A 23,828-nucleotide genomic window follows, 5' to 3' on the forward strand; every position below is an offset into this window, starting at 1 on the left:
CAGAAGGTAGGGTTAAATGGCCATTTCTCTCAATGGAGGAGGGTGAATAGTGGAGTGCCACAGGGATCTGTAATGGGACCAAATGCTCTTTAACATATTTATAAATGATCTGGAAATCAGAACGACAAGTGAGGTGATTAAATTTGCAGATGACACAAAACTATTCATGGTTGTTAAAACACACGCGGACTGTGAAAAATTGCAAGAAGACCTTAGGAAATTGGAAGACTGGACATCCAAATGGCAGATGAAATTTAATGTGGACAAATGCAAAGTGATGCACATTGGGAAGAATAATCCAAATTATAGTTACCTGATGCTGGTGTCCTCCTTGGGAGTCAGCACCCAAGAAAAAGATCTCGGCTATTGTAGACAATACGCTGAAATCTGAGTTAGGGCTCTTCAGCTTGGAAAAGAGACAGCTGAGGGGAGATATGATTGAGGCCTACAAAATCCTGAATGGTGTAGAATGAGTAAACTTGAATCAATTTTTTACATTTCAAAAAGTACAAAGAATAGGGGACACTCGCCGTAGGATGTAGTAACAGCAGTTACCATATCTAGGCTTAAGAAAGGTTTGGACAAGTTTCTGGAGGAAAAGTCCATAGTCTGTTATTGAGATGGACATAGGGGAAGACATTGCTTGTCCCAGGATTGGTAGCATGGAATGTTGCTACTATTTGGGTTTCTGCCAGTTACTTGTGACCTGGATTAGCTACTGTTGGAAGTGGGATACTGGGCTAGATGGACCATTGGTCTGACCCACTATGGCTATTCTTATGTTCTAGCAGTACAATTAAAAAAAACAGCAATACCACAATATAAAGTAATGATGATTTTAGACCTCTCAGTCCTCAAAGAGGAAAAGGATCCAAGAAAAACCCTGATGCAAGGAATACAGCTAAAATAAAGATGGGGAGGGGGAAAAAAAGAAGAGAACAGACAGTCACATATTTGTATGCAATCCTTCCTCTCCCTTCTACCAAATATTCTGGCCATTAACCTTGGAAAAACCCCAGGAAGTCCAGCTTTTTAACATCCAAAGAAATCTTAATTGATCGGGTTCCATAAATATATATTTCTCTGCTGAAATTATTATTAAACATTTACAAGGGAAACCCAATGGCAATTGACCACCTAAGGACAACACCTCTTGCCTCATAGCCAAAAAGTCTTCCTTCTGTCCTGCATAGCCCATACAAATATTATTTTTGGAGGGCTTGGACGTTTATCTATGATTCTGTCATTTAAAAGAAATGTTTATTTTAAGTCTGTGCAAAGTCAGTTTTGCTGAAGGTTCAGCACTTTTGAAGTTCCCTGTAGTGTTTATGAATCCTTGGTGAGCTCGGTGTATCTCCAGGAAAAAGTAACATTAAAATAGCCCCCAGCTTGGCTCTGAAACAGTACAGAATGCATTTTGGGGGAAATTAAAAAAAATGGTGCTTAAAGTTAGACACCAGGGATGATCCTTGCTAAGTTTTCTGTAAAGTGTGCTCTGTGTGGAGCATCATTTATAGAATACTACCTTAGCATGCATTTTCCTTGGTATTCTATATATCGTGCCAAGGTTTCTGCATGGAAATCGAAGCGTATTCTATAACAATGCGCATAACTTAATTGGTTATCTAGGTAATCAGCGCTGTCAATTGGATGTTAACAAGAAATTAACAGCGCTAATTGGCATTAATAACGATTTACATGCACAAATGACTAAGGATCCCTTTTACGAAGCTGTGGCAAAAGGGGGCCTGCGTTGGTGTTGATGTGTGTTTTTTGACGCACACTGAGGCTCCCTTTTAGCACAGCGGGTAAAAGTCAGATCTTTGTTTTTTTTCAGGAAATGGCCGTGCGGCAAGTGAAGCACTTGCTATGCGGCCATTTCAGGGGGAGCATTTACCGCCACCCATTGAGGTGGCAGTAAGGGCTCCCATGCTAACCCGGTGGTAACAAAATAATTTTTGCCGCGCTGGATATGATGCACGCTGGGGGTGGGAACTACCACCGGGCTGCTGCAGTAGCCTGGTGGTGCTTCCTTTTTAGTGAGTGGTAAGCTCGCGTTGGGCTTACCGCTGCTTTGTAAAAGGACCACTAAGTGTATTCTGCGTGCAACTTAATTGGCTTAGCAAGCTAATCAGCATTGATAACAGCTCTTAAGAAGCAATAATGAGCACTAATTGGCAGTAATTAGAATTTATGCACACAACTCACTAAGCACATTCTGTAATGCAGTATGTCTAACTTCTAATGCATGCAGGCAAAAAGGGGCATGGTTATAGGTGGGAAAAGGGCGTTTCATGAGCATTCTGAAATTTACATGCATAGTTATAGAATATGGCCCAGTGCACCTAAATCTATGCACCGTGATTTACGTTATGTTTTCATTGGAGGTGCGTAGTTTTAGGCTCTGAGATCAGGGGCGTAGCCAGACTTCGGCGGCAGGGGGTCCAGAGCCTGAGGTGGGGAGGCACATTTTAGCCCCCCCCCCCAGCGCCGCCACCACCACCAACTTTGACCCCCCCCTGCCGATGACCCTCTCGACCCCCCCTCTCACCGCCAACCCTCCCCCACCTTTGCCTACCTTTGCTGGCGGGGGACCCCAACCCCCGCCAGCCAAGGTCCTCTTCTTCCTTTGGCAAAATGCTAGAACCTAGATGTCTTTGGCAAAATGCAAGAATAACGGAGAGCATCAGCATGCTATAAATTTGAGAGATTTGAGATCATATGCCATATACCTTGGCTTAGGAGTGAGGTTCATTGCTGTTATAGTTTGAGTAAAACTAACCCAGTTGGAGACATTCCCACCAAAGAATCCTTTTTTCATGCTTATTTGAATTCCGTTACTGCTCAATTTTCTATTGGCTGAGGAAGATTGAAGTTTAGATTTGCAACAGTAGTTATTAAAAGAAAAATCTCGCTATTTGTGCATCTGATCTGAGTATTTATCACTCTCTCTGTAAGGGTGGCTTCAATATATGTAGCTGTGTTATTTCTTGTCACACACTTAGCTTGCAGGACCCAGATCCTAAATAGGATATGAGCTAATGCCTCTTTCTTCTTCTATACTGTTGTCTATATCTATCCTATGAGGTGGCGCCATTCAATTGGCCCTTTCTTTATTGATCCTTAGTGTCTGCTTTTCATCTTGGATTTATTCTCCACCAGTACCTTTCCTACTTCCTCCTCCATCTGATGTCTGGTGTCCACACCCTCCTGCTTAGGACCTGTGTGCTTTAAGTCTTGGCAGCTTCCAAGTACCAGAGAGCTCAACCCACAGGAAAAGGGGGCTGTTATAGGTAAAAGTTTTCCCCTCGAGTGGACCTGGCTATGACATTTCTATTTGAAAGGTGCAGATGTGTTTACATTATTTGCTCCTACTCTTTGTACAGGTATGGAGTTGTGTGTGCTAAATAACATGGATGCTTTTGGAAATCAAATGTAGGCAAGCTGTTTCACTCCCCTGACCTACTCAGACCCACAGGAGCATTTTAGCCCTCCCCATCTCATGAATAATTCTGCTTCATTTGTATGTTTCCAACAGGAGTAACGTTTTCCTTTTTCTGGAAGAACCAGGAGCAGCAGCACAAGCAGCAACAGCAGCAGGCCAAGCACGCACCAGCTTCTGGAGAAAGGGTGATGTCCACTGGCTTTTCGGTCTATTCTGATGAGCAGAAGGGCCATGTGGAAGTCTATACTCCAGGGAATTCAATGATCTGGAAAGCAAACATCAGCCCCCCAGGTACAGTCCATTTAGCTCTGCAGTGTTTACATTTCAGAGTTTTTACAAGGACAAGATAAGGGGAAATCCAGTTTAATATCATAGAAAGATTGTTTATCTGTGGTTCACACAACTCTTCCTTTGTAATGTTTTAGTAACCTTTTGGCCAATAGTCAACAGAATTTATACATTCACCCCCTCATTGTATAATATTGCATGCACAATTTTACATGTAGAGTGCAAAATTGCCACACAGGTTATAAAATAGTGCCAGTTACTCATGCAGCTTAATTGGCACTAGCAATAATTGGCTATAATTGGAATTAAGTGGAGTTAATTAGCATTAATTTGCAGGTATGCACGTAACTGCACTTAGTCATCATTCTATAACCTTAGAGCAGAGGTTTTCAACCTAGTCCTAGGGGCACACTTAGCCAGTTGGGGTTTTCAGGATATCCTAGGTGTGCCCCAAGGACTGGGTCGAAAACTTCTGCCTTAGAGTATAAATTCTTTAATGTGTAGTTTATGGGTTCCCAAAACTGCTCCTGATGGCACCCCAGCCAGTCAGGTTTTCAGGATACTCACAATGAATATTCGTGAGAGAGATTTACATGCACTACCTCCACTGCATGTAAATCTCTCTCATGAATATTCATTGTGGGTATCCTGAAAACCTCATCGGCTGGGGTGCCTCTAGGACCAGGTTTGGGAACCACTGGTGTAGCTGCTAGAGGGGTGTTTATATGGGAGGGGCATATCAGGGGCATGCCCAGCTCTTATAAACTAAGAGGTCCTTTTACTAAGCCGTGTAAGCATCTACGCACACGCCCAATGCGCGCCAAAATGGAGTTACCACCCGAGTACTGCGTGGCTCTTGCGGTAATTTCATTTTTGGCATGTGTTCGATATGCACGTCTGAAAAATATTTTATATTTTCGGGCATGCGTAACAGATGTGTGGCAAGTGGCATTTGGCATGCATAGGTCATTACCGCTTGGTTACTGCCTGAGTCGTTACTGCTAGGTCAATGGCTGGCAGTAAGGTCTCAGACCCAAAATGGATGCATGGCAATTTTCATTTTGCCTCATGTCCATTTTCGGCAAAAAAAAAAAAGGCCTTTTTTATGGGCACGCTAAAAAGTGGACCGGCTTGCACCCAAAACCTGGCTTACACTACTGCAAGTTGTTTTTCAGCGTGCCTTTGTAAAAGGACCCCTTAGTCTATAGAATAACATCAGTTATGTGCATAACTGACAGCATTTTGGCATTAGAATTTATGTCAGCCTTTGACATGGCATAAGTGGTTGCGCCTAAAGTTAATGGGGGAATTCTAGCTATGGTGCCAAGTGTTAGGTGCACCCACTAAAACTGCTCTAGGGACCTGCATACCACTGCGATGGACCTGAGTATGACATTTGAAGTTGTCAAAAAATATTTTTAAAGAATGTTTTTGAGGGTGGGAGGGGGTTAGTGACCATTGGGGGAGTAAGGGGAGGTCATCCTCGATTCCTTCCGGTGGTCATCTGGTCAGTTCGGGCACCGTTTTGTGACTTGGTCGTAACAAAAAAGGACCAAGTAATGTCGTCCAAGCGCTCATCAGGGACGCCCTTCTTTTTTCGATTATGGGTCGAGGACACCCATGTGTTAGGCACGCCCAAGTCCCGCCTTCGCTACGCCTCCGACACGCCCCCGTGAACTTTGGTCGTTCCCGCGATGGAAAGCAGTTGGGGACGGCCAAAATCGGCTTTCGATTATGCCGATTTGGGAGACCTTGGGAGAGGGACGCCCATCTTCCGATTTGTGTCGAAAGATGGGCGTCCTTCTCTTTCGAAAATAAGCCTGTTACTGTCACAACTGAATACTGATCCATGTGTTTTTTGTGCAAGTGACTTTTTTTTCTAATTGCAGACCAGTATTGGACTCATGTCTTGTTCACTTGGAAGACATTTGAAGGCCTGAAAGTTTATATCAATGGGACTTTAAGCACCAGTGACACAAATGGGAAAATTTCTCCTAACTATGGGGACTCCAGTTTAAACCTGGTGACTAAATCAGATCCTGACCAGGCCAGACGTTATGTGAATGGAGCATTTGATGAGTTTATTATCTGGGAAAGGGCTCTGTCGCCCAAAGAAATTACACTGTATTTTCAAGCTGCTGTTGGTAAGTTGGAAGAATTATTGACTGGCACCATGTACTGTGTCTTCAAATGTGATAGATTTTCTTTTGAGAGTATGAAGTGATGAAAAGAAACCCACTCTATTTGTGAAGCTTGGCTAAGAGGCTTACTGGCAGCTTGGAGACTGGGCTTTTTATCTCTACACATATGTTACAATTTATTTAGAAGTCATGCATAGCAAAAAAGAAAAGAAAGCAGGAGTCTGAACGTGCAGCAAGATTTAGGGGAGGGGGTAGTTTCAACATGGGCTACTGTTGAGACATGCTATTTTACTGTTAGCCCCAGTTATTAGGAACTAGATCTCATTGCATAAAATGGAACTCTGTGCTGAATTAACTCAACTTGTGGTAAAATAACAGTAGCCCACATTGATAACTTCCCCCCCTTAATGGTAAAATAAAACATCTTAACAGTAGCCCATGTTGACAATTTTCCCCCTTAGTTTGAAGAGTTTCAGTCTCTAGTACCCTGATATTGTGATGTCATAATTGCCTCATTCCACCAATGCCTATGAACCAAACTTATCAGTGATGTCACAATGGCTTGATTACCCTATATTTAGCTCACTTTTATTACATATAACAGCGATTGCGATTTCTAGATACATTTCTCTTTTCTTTAATTAAGGGGGGGGGGAGCTAATCAATGTGGGCTATCATTAAAATATGTTATTTTACTGTTAGCTCCAGTTATTAGTAACTATGGGTTTAAATAAGGTTTGGACAAGTTCCTGGAGGAAAAGTCCATAGTTTGCTATTGAGACAGACATGGGGAGGCAGTGAGGCAGCTGCTTGCCCTGGGATTAATAGCATGGAATATTGCTAATAATTGGGTTTCTGCCAGGTACTTGTGACCTGGCTTGACCACTGTTTAGGAAACAGGATACTGGGCTAGATGAACCATTGGTCTGACCCAGTATGGCTACTCTTATGTCTCATTGCATAAAATGGAATTTGTGCTAAAATAGCCCCAGTTAGTGGTAAAATGTTGATAACTATGCCCTTCAGTATTCTGTCTGACTCAGAGGACGAGTTCTTTATGTTAAGTTATTGAGGGCACTGTCATTAGAGACATCGTTTATATGCTATAATCATTATGGATGACGCTTCTGGGTGTTTATTTTACAAAGGCAAATAGGCACCTATGTTTTGAAGAATTTGAGGAGATTGGTAGGTCCAAGAGATCACATTACACTTCTCTTGAACTCGCTCCAGCTTGAGCTGGCTGCCAGTGGTACAGAGGGTGCTATTTAAGTTGTTGGTATTGGCTTTTTAATTCTTTTTATCAACTGGGACCAACTTACTTGTCGGCTAGGTTATAGAGACATTTGCCCATGCAAGTTCTCATTCTCATGATGTGAAATTATTCGCTTTCTCTGTAGCAAAAGTTTTTCATTCTGTTTGGTTGAGAGTTCAGGCCTTCTCAGGTTTCCTTCCCTTTCTGTGGAATAAACTGCATGTGGCACTATGATTATTAGGTGACCTCATGGGGTTTAGGCAAGTACTAAAACCTTATTTGTTTCTGGCAGTAGGCCAAGTTGCCTGATTGAATCTGCAGATGAGGTTATGTCGCTTTTGCACTGTTTCCTTATGCTTGCAGTTATGTCTGTCTTGTATTTTGGCTGTATTGATTTTGTATATAATTTTATGTACCCTGCCTTGGATATTTTTGTAAGAGCAGGTAAAATATTGAATAAATGAAATGAAATAATATATGTATAAAACAGTCACACTAATCACATTTTTGGCACCCTTATTATATACTAAAATATAATTCAGTAAATGCAAATGCAATACAATTAATAAACTCTTTAAAACTATTCACAAACATTTCATAGAACAATACATAATTATAAAATATAACAAAATCTTATCACTTATGATCACTGTTATCTCATTAACTTTTCTTGTTCAAACTTTTTCAAAGCTCATTTTTCAATATTGTATAACATAGTAGAAAATTTACAAATATTGCAAAACAAGTGCCTACTGGAGACTAGGAGTGGTGGTGGGAGGTGCAGAAATTTCTCCCACAAGATTTGCTTTGGTCATAATGAAACACACGTTAGGCTTTGCTCCGCTGATACATTCCATGAAGTTTCTTTAGCCTATCATAACCATCATTTGTCTATATTTTTTTGGAAGTACTACAGTATGTTAGCAACAAGAAATTGCATATATATTTTCTTAACTGTTGACTCGGGCAGTGAAAGCATCCAGTGCTCAAAAAGTCATTAATGTTTTAAAACTCTGTTTGAAAGCCATAAAGTATGCATTTTTAATAGCACCTTCCTCTTCTTGCATGTGTGGAAAGAGTTGCTGTTGGATTTGGTTTGTTGTAGCTATCACAACCAACTACAGTTAACATGATAGCCCAAAACCCAAGGCTGCTATAAATCACATTCCTGGGTTTACTGAAGCTTCGTGGAATGTTACAGTACGCTTAGTTACTCACCACACATGCTTCGGTTCCATCTGCTCCTTCTCAGCCATGAGTGCTCTTTCCTTGTCAGTCTTCTGTACCACCTGGCAAGACAATGACAATGATCTGGCAAGAAAGTTAATGGGAAAGCAGTGATCATAAATAATGAGATTTTGTTATATTTTATAAGTATGTATTGTTTTATGAAATGTTTTTGAATAGTTTTAAAGTGTTTATTAATAGTGTTTTGTTTGCATTTATTGAATTATAGTTTAGTACACAATAAGGGTGCCAAAAAAGTGATTAGTGTGCTTATTTTATATGTATTTTATTTAACTTTCTGTCCTGTCAAATATAGGTTTCCTCTTACTATTTTTGTTAATTGCTTTATATACCAAGTCCATTTTAATAATGGCTTATGGACTTTTCTTTCAGGAAGCTATCCAAACCTTTTTTAAACCCTGCTAAGCTAACCACTTTTACTACATTCTCTGGCAATGAATTCCAGAGTTTAATTACATGTTGAATGAAGAAATATATTTTCTCCAATTCGTTTTAAATTCACTACTTTGTAGCTTCATTGTGTGCCCCCTAGACCTAGTATTTTTGGAAAGAGTAAACAAGCAATTCACGTCTAACCATTCCACTCCACTCATTATTTTATAGACCTATCATATCTCCCCTCAGCCATCTTTTCCCCAAGCTAAAGCGGCCTAGGGCTCTTCAGCTTGGAGAAAAGATGGCTGAGGAAAGATATGATAGGATGCTCTAAATGGTGGATTATCGAATCCGAATAAAACTTGAAACATAGTAGTGGTTAAGCAGATAATTCTATAAGCGGCATCTGGGCACCTGAAATTTAAGGTGCCCACAGTTGCACCAGCCATAGACCTGACGTAGCATCAGGTGCCTGCAAGCAGCATGGATGTAACTTACAGTATTCTGTAAGTAGTGCGTGCAAGTGCATCAGTGCCCATGTCCCTCCCATGCTCCACCCTCTTACATTTATACACTATGGAATCCTTGCACAAAGCTGTAGTGCACCCTTACATGGGTCTTTCCTGCATGCTAAGGCCATTTTCATCATTGCTGGAAAATGGCCAATTTTCCATTTTCTGAATTAATGGCCATGCATTAAAGTTGAGTATAAGCTAAACCAAAAATAGGGTGGAACCCTAAAAAGGGTACGATATATACAAACAAACAATGAGAGCTCCCTAATAGTCTGACTTCCAGAACCAGTAGTTGCTACAGGAGGAAAAAGCCTCACGAAGCTCAAAAGTGCAGTGAGCAACAAGAGCAGGGCTGCTTCATCATTGGCATAAAAATGGCATAAAAAAACCTCCTGATATATATCAAATGCACAGACTGCAAAACTGTATTCCACTTCAATATGAAAGAGTACTTAGCTTGAAACCGGATCTTCCTTGCGCTCCTCTTTCTCAAAATGAGGGACCGTGACCTATGATGGCCAACGTTTCGTTGCCTGCTTCAGGGTTCAATGGTCAAGAATTATCGAGAGAGCATAACCGTTGAACCCTGAAGCATTAACAAGCACATAGGGGTCCTTTTACAAAGCGGAGGTAAGCCCAATGCAGGCTTACCGCTCGCTTAAAGGGAAGTACCGCCAGGCGTGTCATATCCAGCGCTACAAAAAAACCAAAATACCTGCCTTTTACCCGCTCCACCGATGCCATCTCAGGCCCCCTTTTGCTGCAGCTTCATAAAAGGGGACCTTAATTAGCAATCATTAGGAGTTATGCACGGATCTGCTCTGCACGCTATTCTATAACATGCACCACCTACATTTTATGGCGTGCAACCCCAAAGGGGGTGTGGCCAAGGGAGGGGCATAGATGGGTCAGGGCATGCCCAGGATTTAGTGCGATGTTGTAGAATAATGTCATTTATGTGCCTGACTTCCCTTTCCAGAACTCCCATTTGGAGAATACTAGTTGATTTATTTATTTAAAAATGTCTATTCCGCCTACAACTAGGCAAATCACAAAGCTACATACACAATAAAAAGATAAAAATAAAACAATACATTGCTCATAATAAAGACACAAACATCAGCTCCACGCGTGTTCAAACAAGAATGTCTTCAATAATTTACCAAATTGTTCTCTGCTGCTACACAATCTCAGGTGACCTGGTAATTTGGTCCAAATTTGTGGACCTTCTGTTGAAAAAGCGGTATTCCGAGTATCAGCGTATCATACAGATTGCATTTTGACATTTGCCAATAACTTCAAATTTTCAGACTGCAAGAATCAGGCAGGCTGATACTCCTGAATCACATCTGTAAGGTACCAGGGAACACAATCAGAGTACAGCGTTTGGTAAATCAAACCTGTCACCTTGTACTGCACTCGAGAATGAACTGGCAACCAATGCAATGAGGGGCCCTTTTACAAAGACGCGCTGAAAAATGGCCTGCGGTAGTGTAGATGTGTGTTTTCAGCGCATCTGTAAAAAATGCCTTTTAAAAATTTTTGCCGAAAATGGATGTGTGACAAAATGAAAATTGCCGTGTGTCCATTTTGGGTCTGAGACCTTACCACCAGCCATTCACCTAGCGGTAAGGTCTCACGCGATAATGGTTTATGCGCATAAAATGCCGATTACAGCCCGATTACCGCCCGCACCCCAGAAAAGAAAAATATTTTCCAGCGCATGTGGTAGACGTGCGTCAAAAATGAAATTACCGCAAGGGCCATGCAGTAGCTGGGTGGTAACTCAAAATTGATGCGTGTTGGGTGAACATAGACGCCTACGCGACTTAGTAAAAGGGCCCATGAGTGAAGAATCGGGGATACATGTTCAAACTGGGACATTCCCACCAGCAATTGAGCAGCGGCATTCTATATCACCTGCAAGGCCTGTATTTTAGATTCTGCCAAACCCAAATACAACACATTGCAGAAATCAGTATGGGAAATCACTGAACTCTGTACCACAGATCGAAAATCACATTTTGATAACATTGATTTCAACTTTGCAGGCAAAGGAAGCTGAAAAAATGCTGACTTAACCACATGCAATACTTGATCCTGCATAGACAAGAAATGGTCAAAATTACACCCAATACACAGACATGCTCATGCACTGGTAACACAGACTCACCCAGTCTCACTGTCCGGCAGTGAACTAAATCCTTATCCTGTCCAACAGACATTAATTCAGTTTTACTCAAATTTAAGACTAATCTATCCTTTAACAGCTGTCACACAATTACTCAATCTTTCAGTCAATCTGCTCAACCTTCCTTGCACTGGAAAGAAAAATTGCACATCATCAACATAAATCCTATATGCAACCTGTAAAGATTCTTCTCAAAGAGGCCAAATAAATGTAAAATAACAAGGCAGAATGTGTGGATCTTCCTGGTGCCTAACTTTGGGTGCTATTTAATGAATTCCCCTCCCCCCAAATTGCTTAAGTGCTTGTATGTATTCGTTGGTTGCATTAGAGACAGCCTTATACTTAAAATATAACGTATCTTGTGATATTTTTTATGCTTAGGGTTCTTGTCTTCTGGCTGCATTAATTTGGCATTAATGTGTAGACAGGAATTGTTTGTGAGGGGAATAGCCCAAGCGGGTTAAAAACTAGGTGCAAGCAAGTGCAATTCACACTCATGCCATAAATGGAAGAAAAGAATCACTCTCCGAACACTGACGTCCCCAGATTTCAGTGCCGACACCCTCTCAATTATCAGAATTACCGCATGTTATTTATTGCAAGACCAAAAAAGACTCAGCCATTAATGACTCAGCAGATGTGGACTTTCGCCACAGCCTAAATATCAGCAGCTGTTTTCTTACTGAAAACAAACACAAGGGATTATACAAATCTCAGAGATGAGCCTGTTTAAAAAGTTGTTAAAGCAACATTTGCTGGCACAGGCCAGTTTATGAACTTTGTAATCGTGTTTGGCAGAATTCCTGCTTGCATGGTTTGATATTATTGTGTGTTTGATGTTTGTAATGTTTTTTTTTTATTTCTTATGTATGTTTATTTGTACTCCGCTCTGGATAAGAACGGAATATAAATTATAATAAATGAAATGATTTCAACCAAAACATTTTCAGGTCAGATGCATACCCTAAAGGACTTCAGAATGCAGGTTTTCCATTCCTTATTACATGTTCAGAGCATTTGTGCTTCCCCTTTTCACTACCATGGTACTTCTACCATGAGCAGGAATGTGATGGTGGAAGTTATACTGTTACAGTAACAGTTCTTGTATTACGCTTTTACCAAATTTAGTTCTAAGCAGATTACACAAAGAGTAGTGGATCGTTCATCTAGGATCGTACATAAATATATTAGTTATTAACAATCCCCCAAAACGTGCTTCTGAAATAAGTACGTTTTCATTGCTTTCCTAAAAAGGTCAAAACTAAATAGAGATCTAATTGTATCCGGAAACGTCAACCAAACAATATTGCTTGCATCTTATTAGCCCTCTCCTCAAATCACTTCACTGGCTTCCTATCCGTTTCCGCATACAGTTCAAACTCCTCTTATTGACCTATAAGTGCATTCACTCTGCAGCTCCTCAGTACCTCTCCACTCTCATCTCTCCCTACATTCCTCCCCGGGAACTCCGTTCACTGGGTAAATCTCTCTTATCTGCACCCTTCTCCTCCACTGCTAACTCCAGACTCCGTTCCTTTTATCTTGCTGCACCATAGGCCTGGAATAGACTTCCTGAGCCGGTACGTCAAGCTCCATCTCTGGCCATCTTCAAATCTAAGCTAAAGGTTGCCCCGCCATCTTTTTGATGCTGCTTTTAACTCCTAACCCTTATTCACTTGTTCAGAACCCTTATTTCATCATCCTCACTTCAATATTCCCTTATCTCTTGTTTGTCCTGTTTGTCTGTCCTAATTAGATTGTAAGCTCTATGGAGCAGGGATTGTCTCTTCATGTTCAAGTGTACAGCGCTGCGTATGTCTAGTAGCGCTATAGAAATGATAAGTAGTAGTTATAAATAAGCTTCATGCTTAGTGTGAATATATTTGAATGTTTAGAGAAAGGACAAGTGTTCAACTTGCCTCCCTTCACCCTCCTCTCTCCCCCCCCCCCCATTTAATACCTCTTTCCATTCACTAGAATTCCTTTGATGGGTATAAATATGTGCTTCAAAAAGGGACTGTGCAAAATGTAAATGTGTAGAAAGTTAAATCAGACAATAATTGACGTGCAACTCATGAAAATTATGATAAGAAATACTTTTTTTCTTTTTACTAAACATCCAGGAATTAAAAAAATCATAAACCATGAACCAAGCTAACACATAAACGCAATGTGCAATAGACAAGTACAAAAATGCCTGCTTAAATTAGCTGATAAATTCTATAAATCATAAAAATTTTGCACTTGACATCTGGTAATGTCAATTTTGAACACATACCCTGGGATTCTATATATCGCGCATGGAAATCGAAGCATAATCCATAACAATATGTGACAATACCGACAGAGCTGATTCAAAGTGAATGGGCTGTGTCGGCATTAGCGCATCGCAGCCGCTAGCATGGCTTTGTAGACAAGAGCCTTAATTAGTTAACAAGCTAATCAGCATTGATAATTGGATGTTAACAACCAATTATCAGCACTAATTGATATTAATTAGAATTTATACACATTACTTGCTAAGCACATTCTGTAACGTGGGGCACCCATCTCTAAGGACGGCCCCATAAAGGGACTAGCAACCCGTATTATCGGAATGAAAGATGAATGTCCATCTTTCATTTTGATAATACGGTAGGGGACGCCCAAATCATGAAATTTAGGTTGACCTTAGAGATGGTCGTCCCCGGTTTTTGGCGATAATGGAAAGAAAGGACGCCCATCTCAGAAATGACCAAGTCCAAGCCATTTGGTTGTGGGAGGAGCCAGCATTCGTAGTGCAAAGGCATGGATGTCCTTCTCACAGAAACATCCACATTTTGGAAGTCCTCAACTGCCATCACTTCCCCTCCTTAAGAAGGAAATCGTGTGCAAATGAGCTAACAGCGAGCAGCTCATTTGCATGCAATTTCCTTCATGCATGCCCGTTCCTTTCCAGATCAGGAAGGGCTTTTTCCATTCAGTTAGTGGGACCAGTGCACTACGAATGCTGGCTCCTTCCACGACCAAATGGCTTGGATTTGGTCGTTTCTGAGATGGGCGTCCTCGCTTTCCATTATCGCTGAAAACCGGGGAAGACCATCTCTAAGGTCAACCTAAATTTCATGATTTGGGCGTCCCAGACCGTTTTATCAAAACAAAAGATGGACGTCCATCTTGTTTCGATAATAGGGTTGCCCCGCCCCTTTACAGGGCCGTCCTTAGAGATGGGCACCCTTAGAGATGGGCGCCCCTGTTCGATTATCCCCCTCTATGTTACTATGTAAATTGTCCTTCCCTGGACAATGAAGGAGTTTGTAGAATATTAGGGGTGCTTAGCACCCAATAGCACCCACAGAGTTGGTTCCAATGACTATGGATGTTGCTGAGTAGACACTGACAATTTCAAGATGGGTGCTGCTCCTACATATATCCAGCACCTACATGTTTATTCCTGCATGTACTTTAGAAAAGGCCTACGTCAGAAGATTCTTTTCTAAAATTCAGTTAAACCTGTTTAATGTCACAACAGTTAATATCACGCCATGCATAATGTCACAGCATTTTTTAAATCCCCGGTTAGTGCCCATTATAACTAACAAGTTCTAGGGTTACCATATTTGCCATGATAAAAAAGAGGACACCCGTCACACTCCTGCCACACCTGCATCACACTCCTACGCTGCAGTGTCACCTTGACTCCCTCCAAGAAAAACAGATTCTCTTTCTTTTCCTCCATGTATGTCCCCTCCCCAATCTTTTTCCCAGCCTCTCTCCGCCCACCCTTTTTTATAGCTCACTCCATCCACATCCCCTCCCCTTCTGTCCCATACCTTATTGTGCCCGGTGATCTAGTGCCCTCTTTGATGCAGGAAACAGCCCCCTCTTTCCTGCTGGGCACTGCTGCAGACCTCTCATTCCTGGCACCGTTTCAAAATGGCTGCCAAGAATTCATTCGGTGACTTCGTAAGACTTCTGTGGAAGTCTCATGAGGCTGCCGTTTGAACTCTTGGCAGCCATTTTGAAGTGGTGCTGGGCATAGGAGTCAACTTTTCAAAATTATTGGGGGTGCACAGCGAGAAATCTGCAGCAGTGCCAGGCAGGAAAGAGGGGGCTCTTTCCTGCCCTGAAGAGGCCACTAGACCACCAGGGCACAAAGATAAGGTACAGCAAGGGAGGGGAGGAGAGGACACACTGAGGCCTGCTCACTCGCTCACCCGCCCACCTGCAAGCCAGCCTGCCTGCAAACTTGGACAAACGAGCATGCTGACAAAACCCACTCATACGTCTCATGGTGTCCTCAAAAAGAGGACATGTCTGGGTAAAACCGGACATATAGCAACCCTAACAAGGACTTACTCTGCCTATTGTCATTCCGTGTAATGTCACATATTGGTTAATGTCAACAATTTTAGCCACTTGGTGATTCAAAATCTGCTGCTTAATGTCACAAAGTGACGATCCATGCTGCTGAAATAGGCAATCATAGTGCTCTTTTTTTATCACATGACAGATACTAGTTCAGCTGCAGCTTCACACAGACTCCGATTAGCAGTGATGTGGCGGTCTACACATGTACGTTAAAATGGTGGCTAAACGTAAGTGTGTTGATTTGGACTTAAACGCAAAAATGGAAATTATAAAGATGGTAGATAACCACTATAAGCACAAGGACATTGTAGAAAAATTTGGTATTGGCATTTCCACTGTGTCAAAACCAGTCAAGGATTTTTATTTGTCACTAGCAGCAGTAAGCTGTAAGTGCGTGTGGACTAGCCTGTACACGGACGTTGAAGAGGCATTGTTAAAGTGGTTTACACAGACCCACGCTACACAACTTCCGGTAAGTGGGCCAATGCTTACAGATGTTTTCAAATGTCTAGTTAAAAAGATGGGGTTACCTGAATGAAAATGTTCCAATGGATTCCTTGAATGCTTTAAAAAAACACCATAACATCCCTGTTCAAGGTTGCTGCTGGTGAGAGAGCAGGAGACAGTGAATGACTGCTTTCTCAATTGCCAAAAATAATGGAGAGCTACAGACCAGATGATGTGTTCAACATGAATGAAACTGGATCATTTACAAACTGTTACCAGACCGAACGTTGTGCTGCAAAATTTATGCAATTTATGCAGGATGCAAAGAACAAACCTTAAGGAAACTTCAGACCGCTCAAAACACGGCAGCCAGGCTTATCTTTGGAAAAACGCAATTTGAAAGTGCAAAACTACACTGGCTCCCAATCAAAGAACGCATTGATTTCAAAATCTGCACTCTGGTTCACAAAATTATCTACAGTGAAGCTCCGGGATACATGACAGACTTGATCGACCTACCAACTAGAAACACATCCGAATCAACACGAACGTACCTAAATCTGCACTACCCAAGCTGCAAAGGACTCAAATACAAATCAACTTACGCGTCCAGTTTTTCGTACATAAGCACACAACTGTGGAACGCATTACTAAAAGCCTTGAAAACTACGAACGACCACCTAAATTTTCGGAAAACACTAAAAACTAACTTGTTTAAAAAGGCATACCCTACCGATCCAACATAAATGCCTGATCTTTGCAACACAACAAAACTAAAGAATGTAATGGACATAACACAATTCTTCCGTTATACGATGCCCTAATGTGGCTGTGCCACATGAACTTTATCTTACCACAACATCACTTTGTATTTGTTTACACCGGAGTCTGTAAGGCGTCTCCGGTACTATGTAAGCCACATTGAGCCTACAAATAGGTGGAAAATGTGGGATATAAATGTAACAAATAAATAAAATAAATAAAAAGGAAAGTGTCATGGTGGAAAAAGAGCAAAAGACCGCCTCATAGTTGCAATTTGCTGCAACATGTCTGACACTGACAATTGCCCAATATTTGTAATTGGAAAATCACAAAATCTGCACTGTGTCAAAAATGGTAAAAGCCTTCCAGTGACCTACAAGGCAAACGCATGGATGATGGCAGAACTGTATGAAGACTGGGTGGTTGCATTTGACAAAAAAAAATGAAACAAAGGAAAAGGAAAGTCCTATTATTTCTGGACAATTGCCCTTCACACACTTACATCAGTAAACTGACTGCAACAAAGATAATCTTTCTTCTACCAAACACAACCAGCGTAATTCAACCGAGTGACCAGGGTATCTTCTATGCATTCAAGCAACAATACATAAAGTGAATTGTGCGGTACATTCAATAGAACAGAAGTGATCAGCCAACACTGATATCAAAATTGCCATCGACTTATGCACGCTGCATGGAATTCAGTTAACCAGGTGATGATCATTAACTGTTTTCACAAGGCGCAGTTTGATTCATCACATGTACCTGAAGATGCTGGCGACACAATCAACATTGATAAGCCTGTACCCCTGCTGAGCGTTGAGGAGTGGTCTGCAATTTCGGACGGTTCAGTGGCCTTTGAAGAATTTGTAACTGCTGATGATGAATTGATTGCAACAGAATCGCAATCCATTGAAGAAATCACAGCAATGGAGGATGCAGAATGTATTGGAGATGACATGGATGAAACAGCCTTTAAAGAAATGACCACTGTTACACTTGCTCAGTCTGTGACTGCTTTTGAAACGGTCCGTGCTTTTATTGGCAGTTTGACAGACGTACAGGAGGATGTTCTTAATGCTGTGGCTTGTATTCTGGACTTCTTAATTAACAGACTAGTGAATCTCACACAGTGTAAATCAAGCAATTTTTTTTTTCTGCTGCAGATCAGCATATTTGATTTGAATGTTACCACCCTTTCATTTCTGTACAGTGTGTCAACTCTGTTGAATAAAAGCCGAAGTATGAAAACTAACCTCTGGTTCTGTCTTCTCTGTTTTTGTGCACGGAAGAGGTGAATTCTATATATGGCACTGAAAAATGGCACCAAATAAGCGTTATACTATAAACCGCGCTTAAAATTAGATGCGGTTTATGAAATAGCACTTAGGCCTGGGAATCGCACCTAACTTTAGGTGCAGCCATTCGCACCAACTAAAATGTGCATTAATTTATGTGAGAATGCTCTTATTCTTTAACAACGTGCATAACTTAAAGGAACGTCCCTAATCTGCCCATGACCCTCCCATTTCCACGCCCCCTTTTTTTACCTTGCATATAAAATTTAGGTGCGGGATATGCACTTGCATTTCAATTAAATCGAATTAGTGCCAATAATTGCTTGTCAAAAAAAGCCAAGTATCACATTAATTAAGTCATTATTCAATTAAATTTGCATGCACAATTTTTAGCAGCTTTTATAGAATTAGGATCCCTTTTACTGAGGCGGTAAAAGGGGCCCTGCGCTAGCGGCAGTATGAGTTTTTGCCACATGAAGAGTCCTTTTTTACTGCAGTGGGCAAAAAAGGTGGAAAAAAGAAATGGCTATGCAGTAAGTTTGCACTTGCTGTGTGGCCATTTCAGGGGGTGCACATACCGCCACCCATTGAGGTGGCGGTAAGGTCTCCTGCGCTAACCCAATGGTAACCGGGCAGTGTGCGGTGCTGTCCGATTACTGCCAGGTAACCCCAAGCAGTGATAATTTTTGAAAAATTCAGCAGCACTGGAAATGCTGAGTGCTGAGGGCGGAACTATCTCTAGCTGCTGCGGTAGGTGGGCAGTATTTCCAGATTGCCAATTGGAAATCTCATTGTGGCGTGCTAACCCTTTAGTAAACGGGCCCCTTAGGGATTAAGGGGTCCTTTTACAAAGGCATGCTGAAAAATGGCTTGCGGTAGTGTAGGCACGGGTTTTGGGTGCACACCGATCCATTGTTTAGCGCGCCTGTAAAAAAGGCCTTTTTTTTGCCGAAAATGGACGTGTGGCAAAATCAAAATTGCCGCACCTCCATTTTGGGTCTGAGACCTTACCGCCAGCCATTGACATAGCGGTAAAGAATCCGGGTGGTAATGACCTACACGCGTCAAATGCCACTTGACGTGCATCCGTTATGTGTGCCTGAAAATAAAAAATATTTTTCAGACGCGCGTATCGGATGTGCGCCAAAAATGAAATTACTACAAGAGCCATGTGGTAGTCAGGCGGTAACTCCATTTTGGCGCACATTGGGCGCGCGCAGGCGCTTATGCGGCTTAGTGAAAGGGCCCCTAAATGTCTACTTCTGTTAATGTCAATTCCGCTTAATGTCACATGATTGGCATGGTCCCTTGAATGTGATATTAAGTGGGTTTGACTGTACTACCTGAATTGTACTCTCCTGACCTGACATCTCAGTTCTGATGTCTACATTTTTTTTCTAAAGTTTGCTTTAAAATATAACAAAAATGTATGTCAGTATTGAGCATACTACACAAAAATGCAATATAACGTGAAACAATAATCTCTTCCTCCTGAAATGTAACTATGAAATACCTAAGAAGTCTTCCATACCCTATCTCACTGAAATGCTGGAGGCAGTTTTCAAGCTGTTTGTATGCATTATTTTTAACTTGAAGGCTTTACGCCAATTTTCAAGGCGAACACATATGTACACTTTCTCTTTGAAAATAACCACAGGCTCAAAATACGAATGACCATTTCCACTTACATATAGTAACATAGTAGATGACGGCAGAAAAAGACCTGCATTGTCCATCCAGTCTGCCCAACAAGATAAACTCACATGTGCCATTTTTTGTGCATACCTTACCTTGATTTGTACCTGTCTTTTTCAGGGCACAGACCGTAGAAGTCTGCCCAGCACTATCCCCGCCCCCCAACCACCCGCCCTGCCTCCCGCCACCGGCTCTGGCACAGACCGTATAAGTCTGCCCAGCACTATCCCCGCCTCCCAACCACCAGCCCCTCCTCCCACCACCGGCTCTGGCATAGACCATATATGTCTGCCCAGCACTATCCCCGCCTCCCAACCACCAGCCCCGCCTCCCACCACCGGCTAAGCTTCTGACCATCCCAAAATGCCCCTGTCCCTCCCATTTCCACGCCCCATTTTCCGGGACGCACGTAAAATTTAGGAGTGGATCACATGCCTAAATTTATGCATGTTCTTGTTAATTGATTTCAATTAATGCCAATAATTGCTTGTGAAAAAGCCAATTATTGGTACTGATTACCTTGTTATTCAATTAAATTGTGTGAGCAAATGGGGCTCACATTCTCTGTGGGCCAGTTTTTGCTGAAAAAGTGCTCATGAAGATTTGAGCATGCTCTCTCTGTGATCGTATTTACCCTCTGCCAACCCGAACAGGCCCCTGGGAACATTTCCTCTAATAGCAGCTAAAGATACACATGCTGCGGAATAACACGCATTTAACTATATCGAGGGAGAGCAATTGTCAGATGGACAATATGACATATAACTTAGATTGTGAGCCCACTAGGGACAAAGAAAGTACCTCTATGTAATATGTAAACCACTTTGGTTGTACCACGGTATATCAAGAATATAATAATAATAATATTAATAATAATAATATTTACCCTTGTTCTTGACTGGAAATGGTCACCCTAATGTCATAGAATGGGGACTGGGAAATAAGTGAATATATTTTATTATTTTATTTTATTTATTGCATTTGTACCCCACATTTTCCCACCTATTTGTAGGCTAAATGTGGCTTACAAGAGCCTGTTATGGCATTGCCATTCCAGGAGACTGATACAATTGGTGTTACAAAAAGATTTTGGATGAAGAGAAAAAAAGGTGTAATCAAAGTTATGGAAAGATAAATATCAGATTAGGGTGATGTGGTGAGGTGTTGTAATTAGCTATGGGTTTTCATTGTAGGCCTTGTTGAAGAAATAGGTTTTCAAAGATTTACGAAAGGTAGTTATGTCGTTAATCGTTTTCAAGTCAATTGGTAGTGCATTCCATAGCTGTGTACTCATGTAGGAGAAGCTGGTCGCGTGTGATAGCTTGTATTTAAGTCCTTTGCAGTTGGGGTAGTGTAGATTAAGGAATTTGCGGGCTGATCTTTTAGCATTTCTGGGAGACAGGTCTACGAGGTTTAGCATGTAGCTCGGGACTTCTCCGTGGATGATTTTATGAACAATCGTACAGATCTTGAACACGATACGTTCTTTGAGTGGGAGCCAGTGAAGTTTTTTTCGTGGAGGTTTCGCACTTTCATATTTTGTTTTGTCAAATATGAAATGACATGAAATGACTATCCCATAGCAGAAATGATTATAAATGGAAATGGAACGAACGTGTCAAGGGATAACAGTCTTTTTTGGAGCAGTTGCAATACTGGAGGCATTGTAACAGTGTCATGGCACTGCCATTGTTAAGGATCTGAAGCACATTAAACTGTTACAGGTGTGGATCTGGTAAATGTGTCATCTGTGAGATATATGCGTCGCATTAACTTCACAGTATAAGATGCAGAATTTAATACGCCACTCTTGATGCTTAGCATTCTTTTTGAAGTGGGTTGTATTTAAACAGGAGGTTGCTATATTTCCATTGCATAGGCAGGAACGGGGCACATTTTTGTTTTAAAATAAATGCCTTAATTAATTTTCAGGTCTCTGTTGCTCAAATATTTACACAGCTGTTTTATAGATCAGCTGCACAGCTGGGCAGGAGTGATGCCAGTGCAGAAATCAAACTGTAGAGTTTCTACGTTATGTGGCCACTTACTGGCAATGTCTCCAAGCCATAATTTACACATTTTGAAAAGTGAATTGAATTCTAGCTGCAGTATGCCAGCAGTTAGTCTCGGCTTTCTGTCTTTCCCCTTTCAAGATTCTGTATTGATAATCAATGCATAATATGCACTGGTTAATTAAACAATAAATTTTTTTAGATGATTGTGAACTAATAAATGACTCTCACATCGATTGAAGTGCCTGAAATGCAAAGGGTGACTTCCAAATTATGGCCTTTGTCGTTATCACATTTGAGAAAAAATGTTTTAATTTTATGGAAAAGTATGCAATGGGGCATTGAGTTGGTAGCACAGAAAAACAGCAAAGTCAAAGGAATAGGGATACAAACTTTCAGTCAAGCAGAAACCTGAATTATATTGGTAGCTGACAGGGAAAGAAATAGTCAAGAATAAAAAGGATAACGGTAAGGGAAGGGGCTTCTGAAGAAAAACATGTGTGATTGGTTAGACAGTTGCATCTTCTGTTTCACTGCTATTGGTCGGAGGACGTTGGTGATGTTGCTGTCATAATTTTTCTGTCCCTCCGATAGGCCAGAACTCATGCTCTGTGGTGCTAAAGTTTAACCTTCCTAGATTGCCCTGCCTGAAAATTACCCTCCTTGGATTGGCTAAATTTATAATCCTCCCTGATTCTATTAAAGTCGCTGAAAATTGTGTGGGCAAATTTAGGTGTGATCCCAATTTGCAAGCACAAATTGTTTTTAACAAACAATTATTGGCACTAATTAGATTTAATTGAGTGTAATGCACCTAACTTTAGGCACATGGTATGTGCCTAAAATTTACGCACCGCCCAAAAAAGAGGACGTGGAAAGGGGATAGTCATGGGCATTTCAGGGCAGAATAGGCTGGAGTTTTCAGTTATGTGCATAATTATAGAATAAAGACCCTCTGTGTAAATTTAGGCATGGGCATTTGCACCTCATCTTCATTGGTGCAAATGGTGGCAAATGTATTTACACAGAACAATAACAATTAAGTGTTATTCTATAAACTGCATCTAACTTTAGGCATGGCTTACAGAATAATGCTTAAGCATTTTTTTTTGGTGCTGATTTTATAGGTGCCATATTTTATTTATTTATTAAGATTTATTTAACGCCTTTTTGAAGGAATTCATTCAAGATGGTGCACAGCAAGAATAAGTCAAACAAAAGCAATAGACAATTACAGCAGTAAAAATATTCAAACAACAATACAAAGTATGGCGATAGTATACTACTTACAATGTCAACACAATTCACAATAAAACATTTTAATAGCATAGGGTGTAAGCAAAGACAGAACATATAGCTAGACAAGACAAGCAACAGGAGCAAGAAAACAAGGGATCAGTTCAAAGAAAGTTGCTTGAACATTATCTTAGCCAGGGTAATAGTGGACAAACATGTCTTGCTATGGTATGTGCAGCTGGCATCTTCTACTTCTTCCGTTAAAGGCCTAGTTGAAGAGCCAAGCCCTCACCTGCCTCCCGAAGCTGAGACACTCCCGGGTTTACACTTCCAAGCATGGGGGCTACTCCAGAGAAAACTCGCCCAAGGGTATCACATCATGTGATGTCCTCTGGAGAGGGCTTGGCCAGGGAAACTCCCTGGGAGGACCCCAGCAACCCTGAAGGTGTGCAGAAGGAGGTCCCGCTCCTCAAGCACTCTGGGCCATTTCTCCTAAGGGCCCTGAAGGTCAAATTACTTTTTAAATTACTTTATTAATCCTTTTGCAAGACATATAGAATTTACCCCAAT

The 23,828-nt window shown here is 41.3% G+C and overlaps 1 protein-coding gene across 3 annotated transcripts in view; it reads left to right on the forward strand.

Moving 5' to 3' along the window:
* The window catches only part of ADGRD1 (adhesion G protein-coupled receptor D1), a 428,743-nt gene that overhangs the window by 43,500 nt on the left and 361,415 nt on the right, over positions 1-23,828 (forward strand). For all 3 annotated transcript variants that reach the window (XM_030219508.1, XM_030219506.1, XM_030219507.1), the window contains 2 exons: positions 3,539-3,736; positions 5,623-5,877. In XM_030219508.1, coding sequence (XP_030075368.1) covers positions 3,539-3,736; positions 5,623-5,877 — 453 coding nt within the window. The remainder of the gene's footprint in view (positions 1-3,538; positions 3,737-5,622; positions 5,878-23,828) is intronic.

This window comes from Microcaecilia unicolor, chromosome 11 (assembly GCF_901765095.1).
Source record: "Microcaecilia unicolor chromosome 11, aMicUni1.1, whole genome shotgun sequence".
NCBI lineage: Eukaryota > Metazoa > Chordata > Amphibia > Gymnophiona > Siphonopidae > Microcaecilia > Microcaecilia unicolor.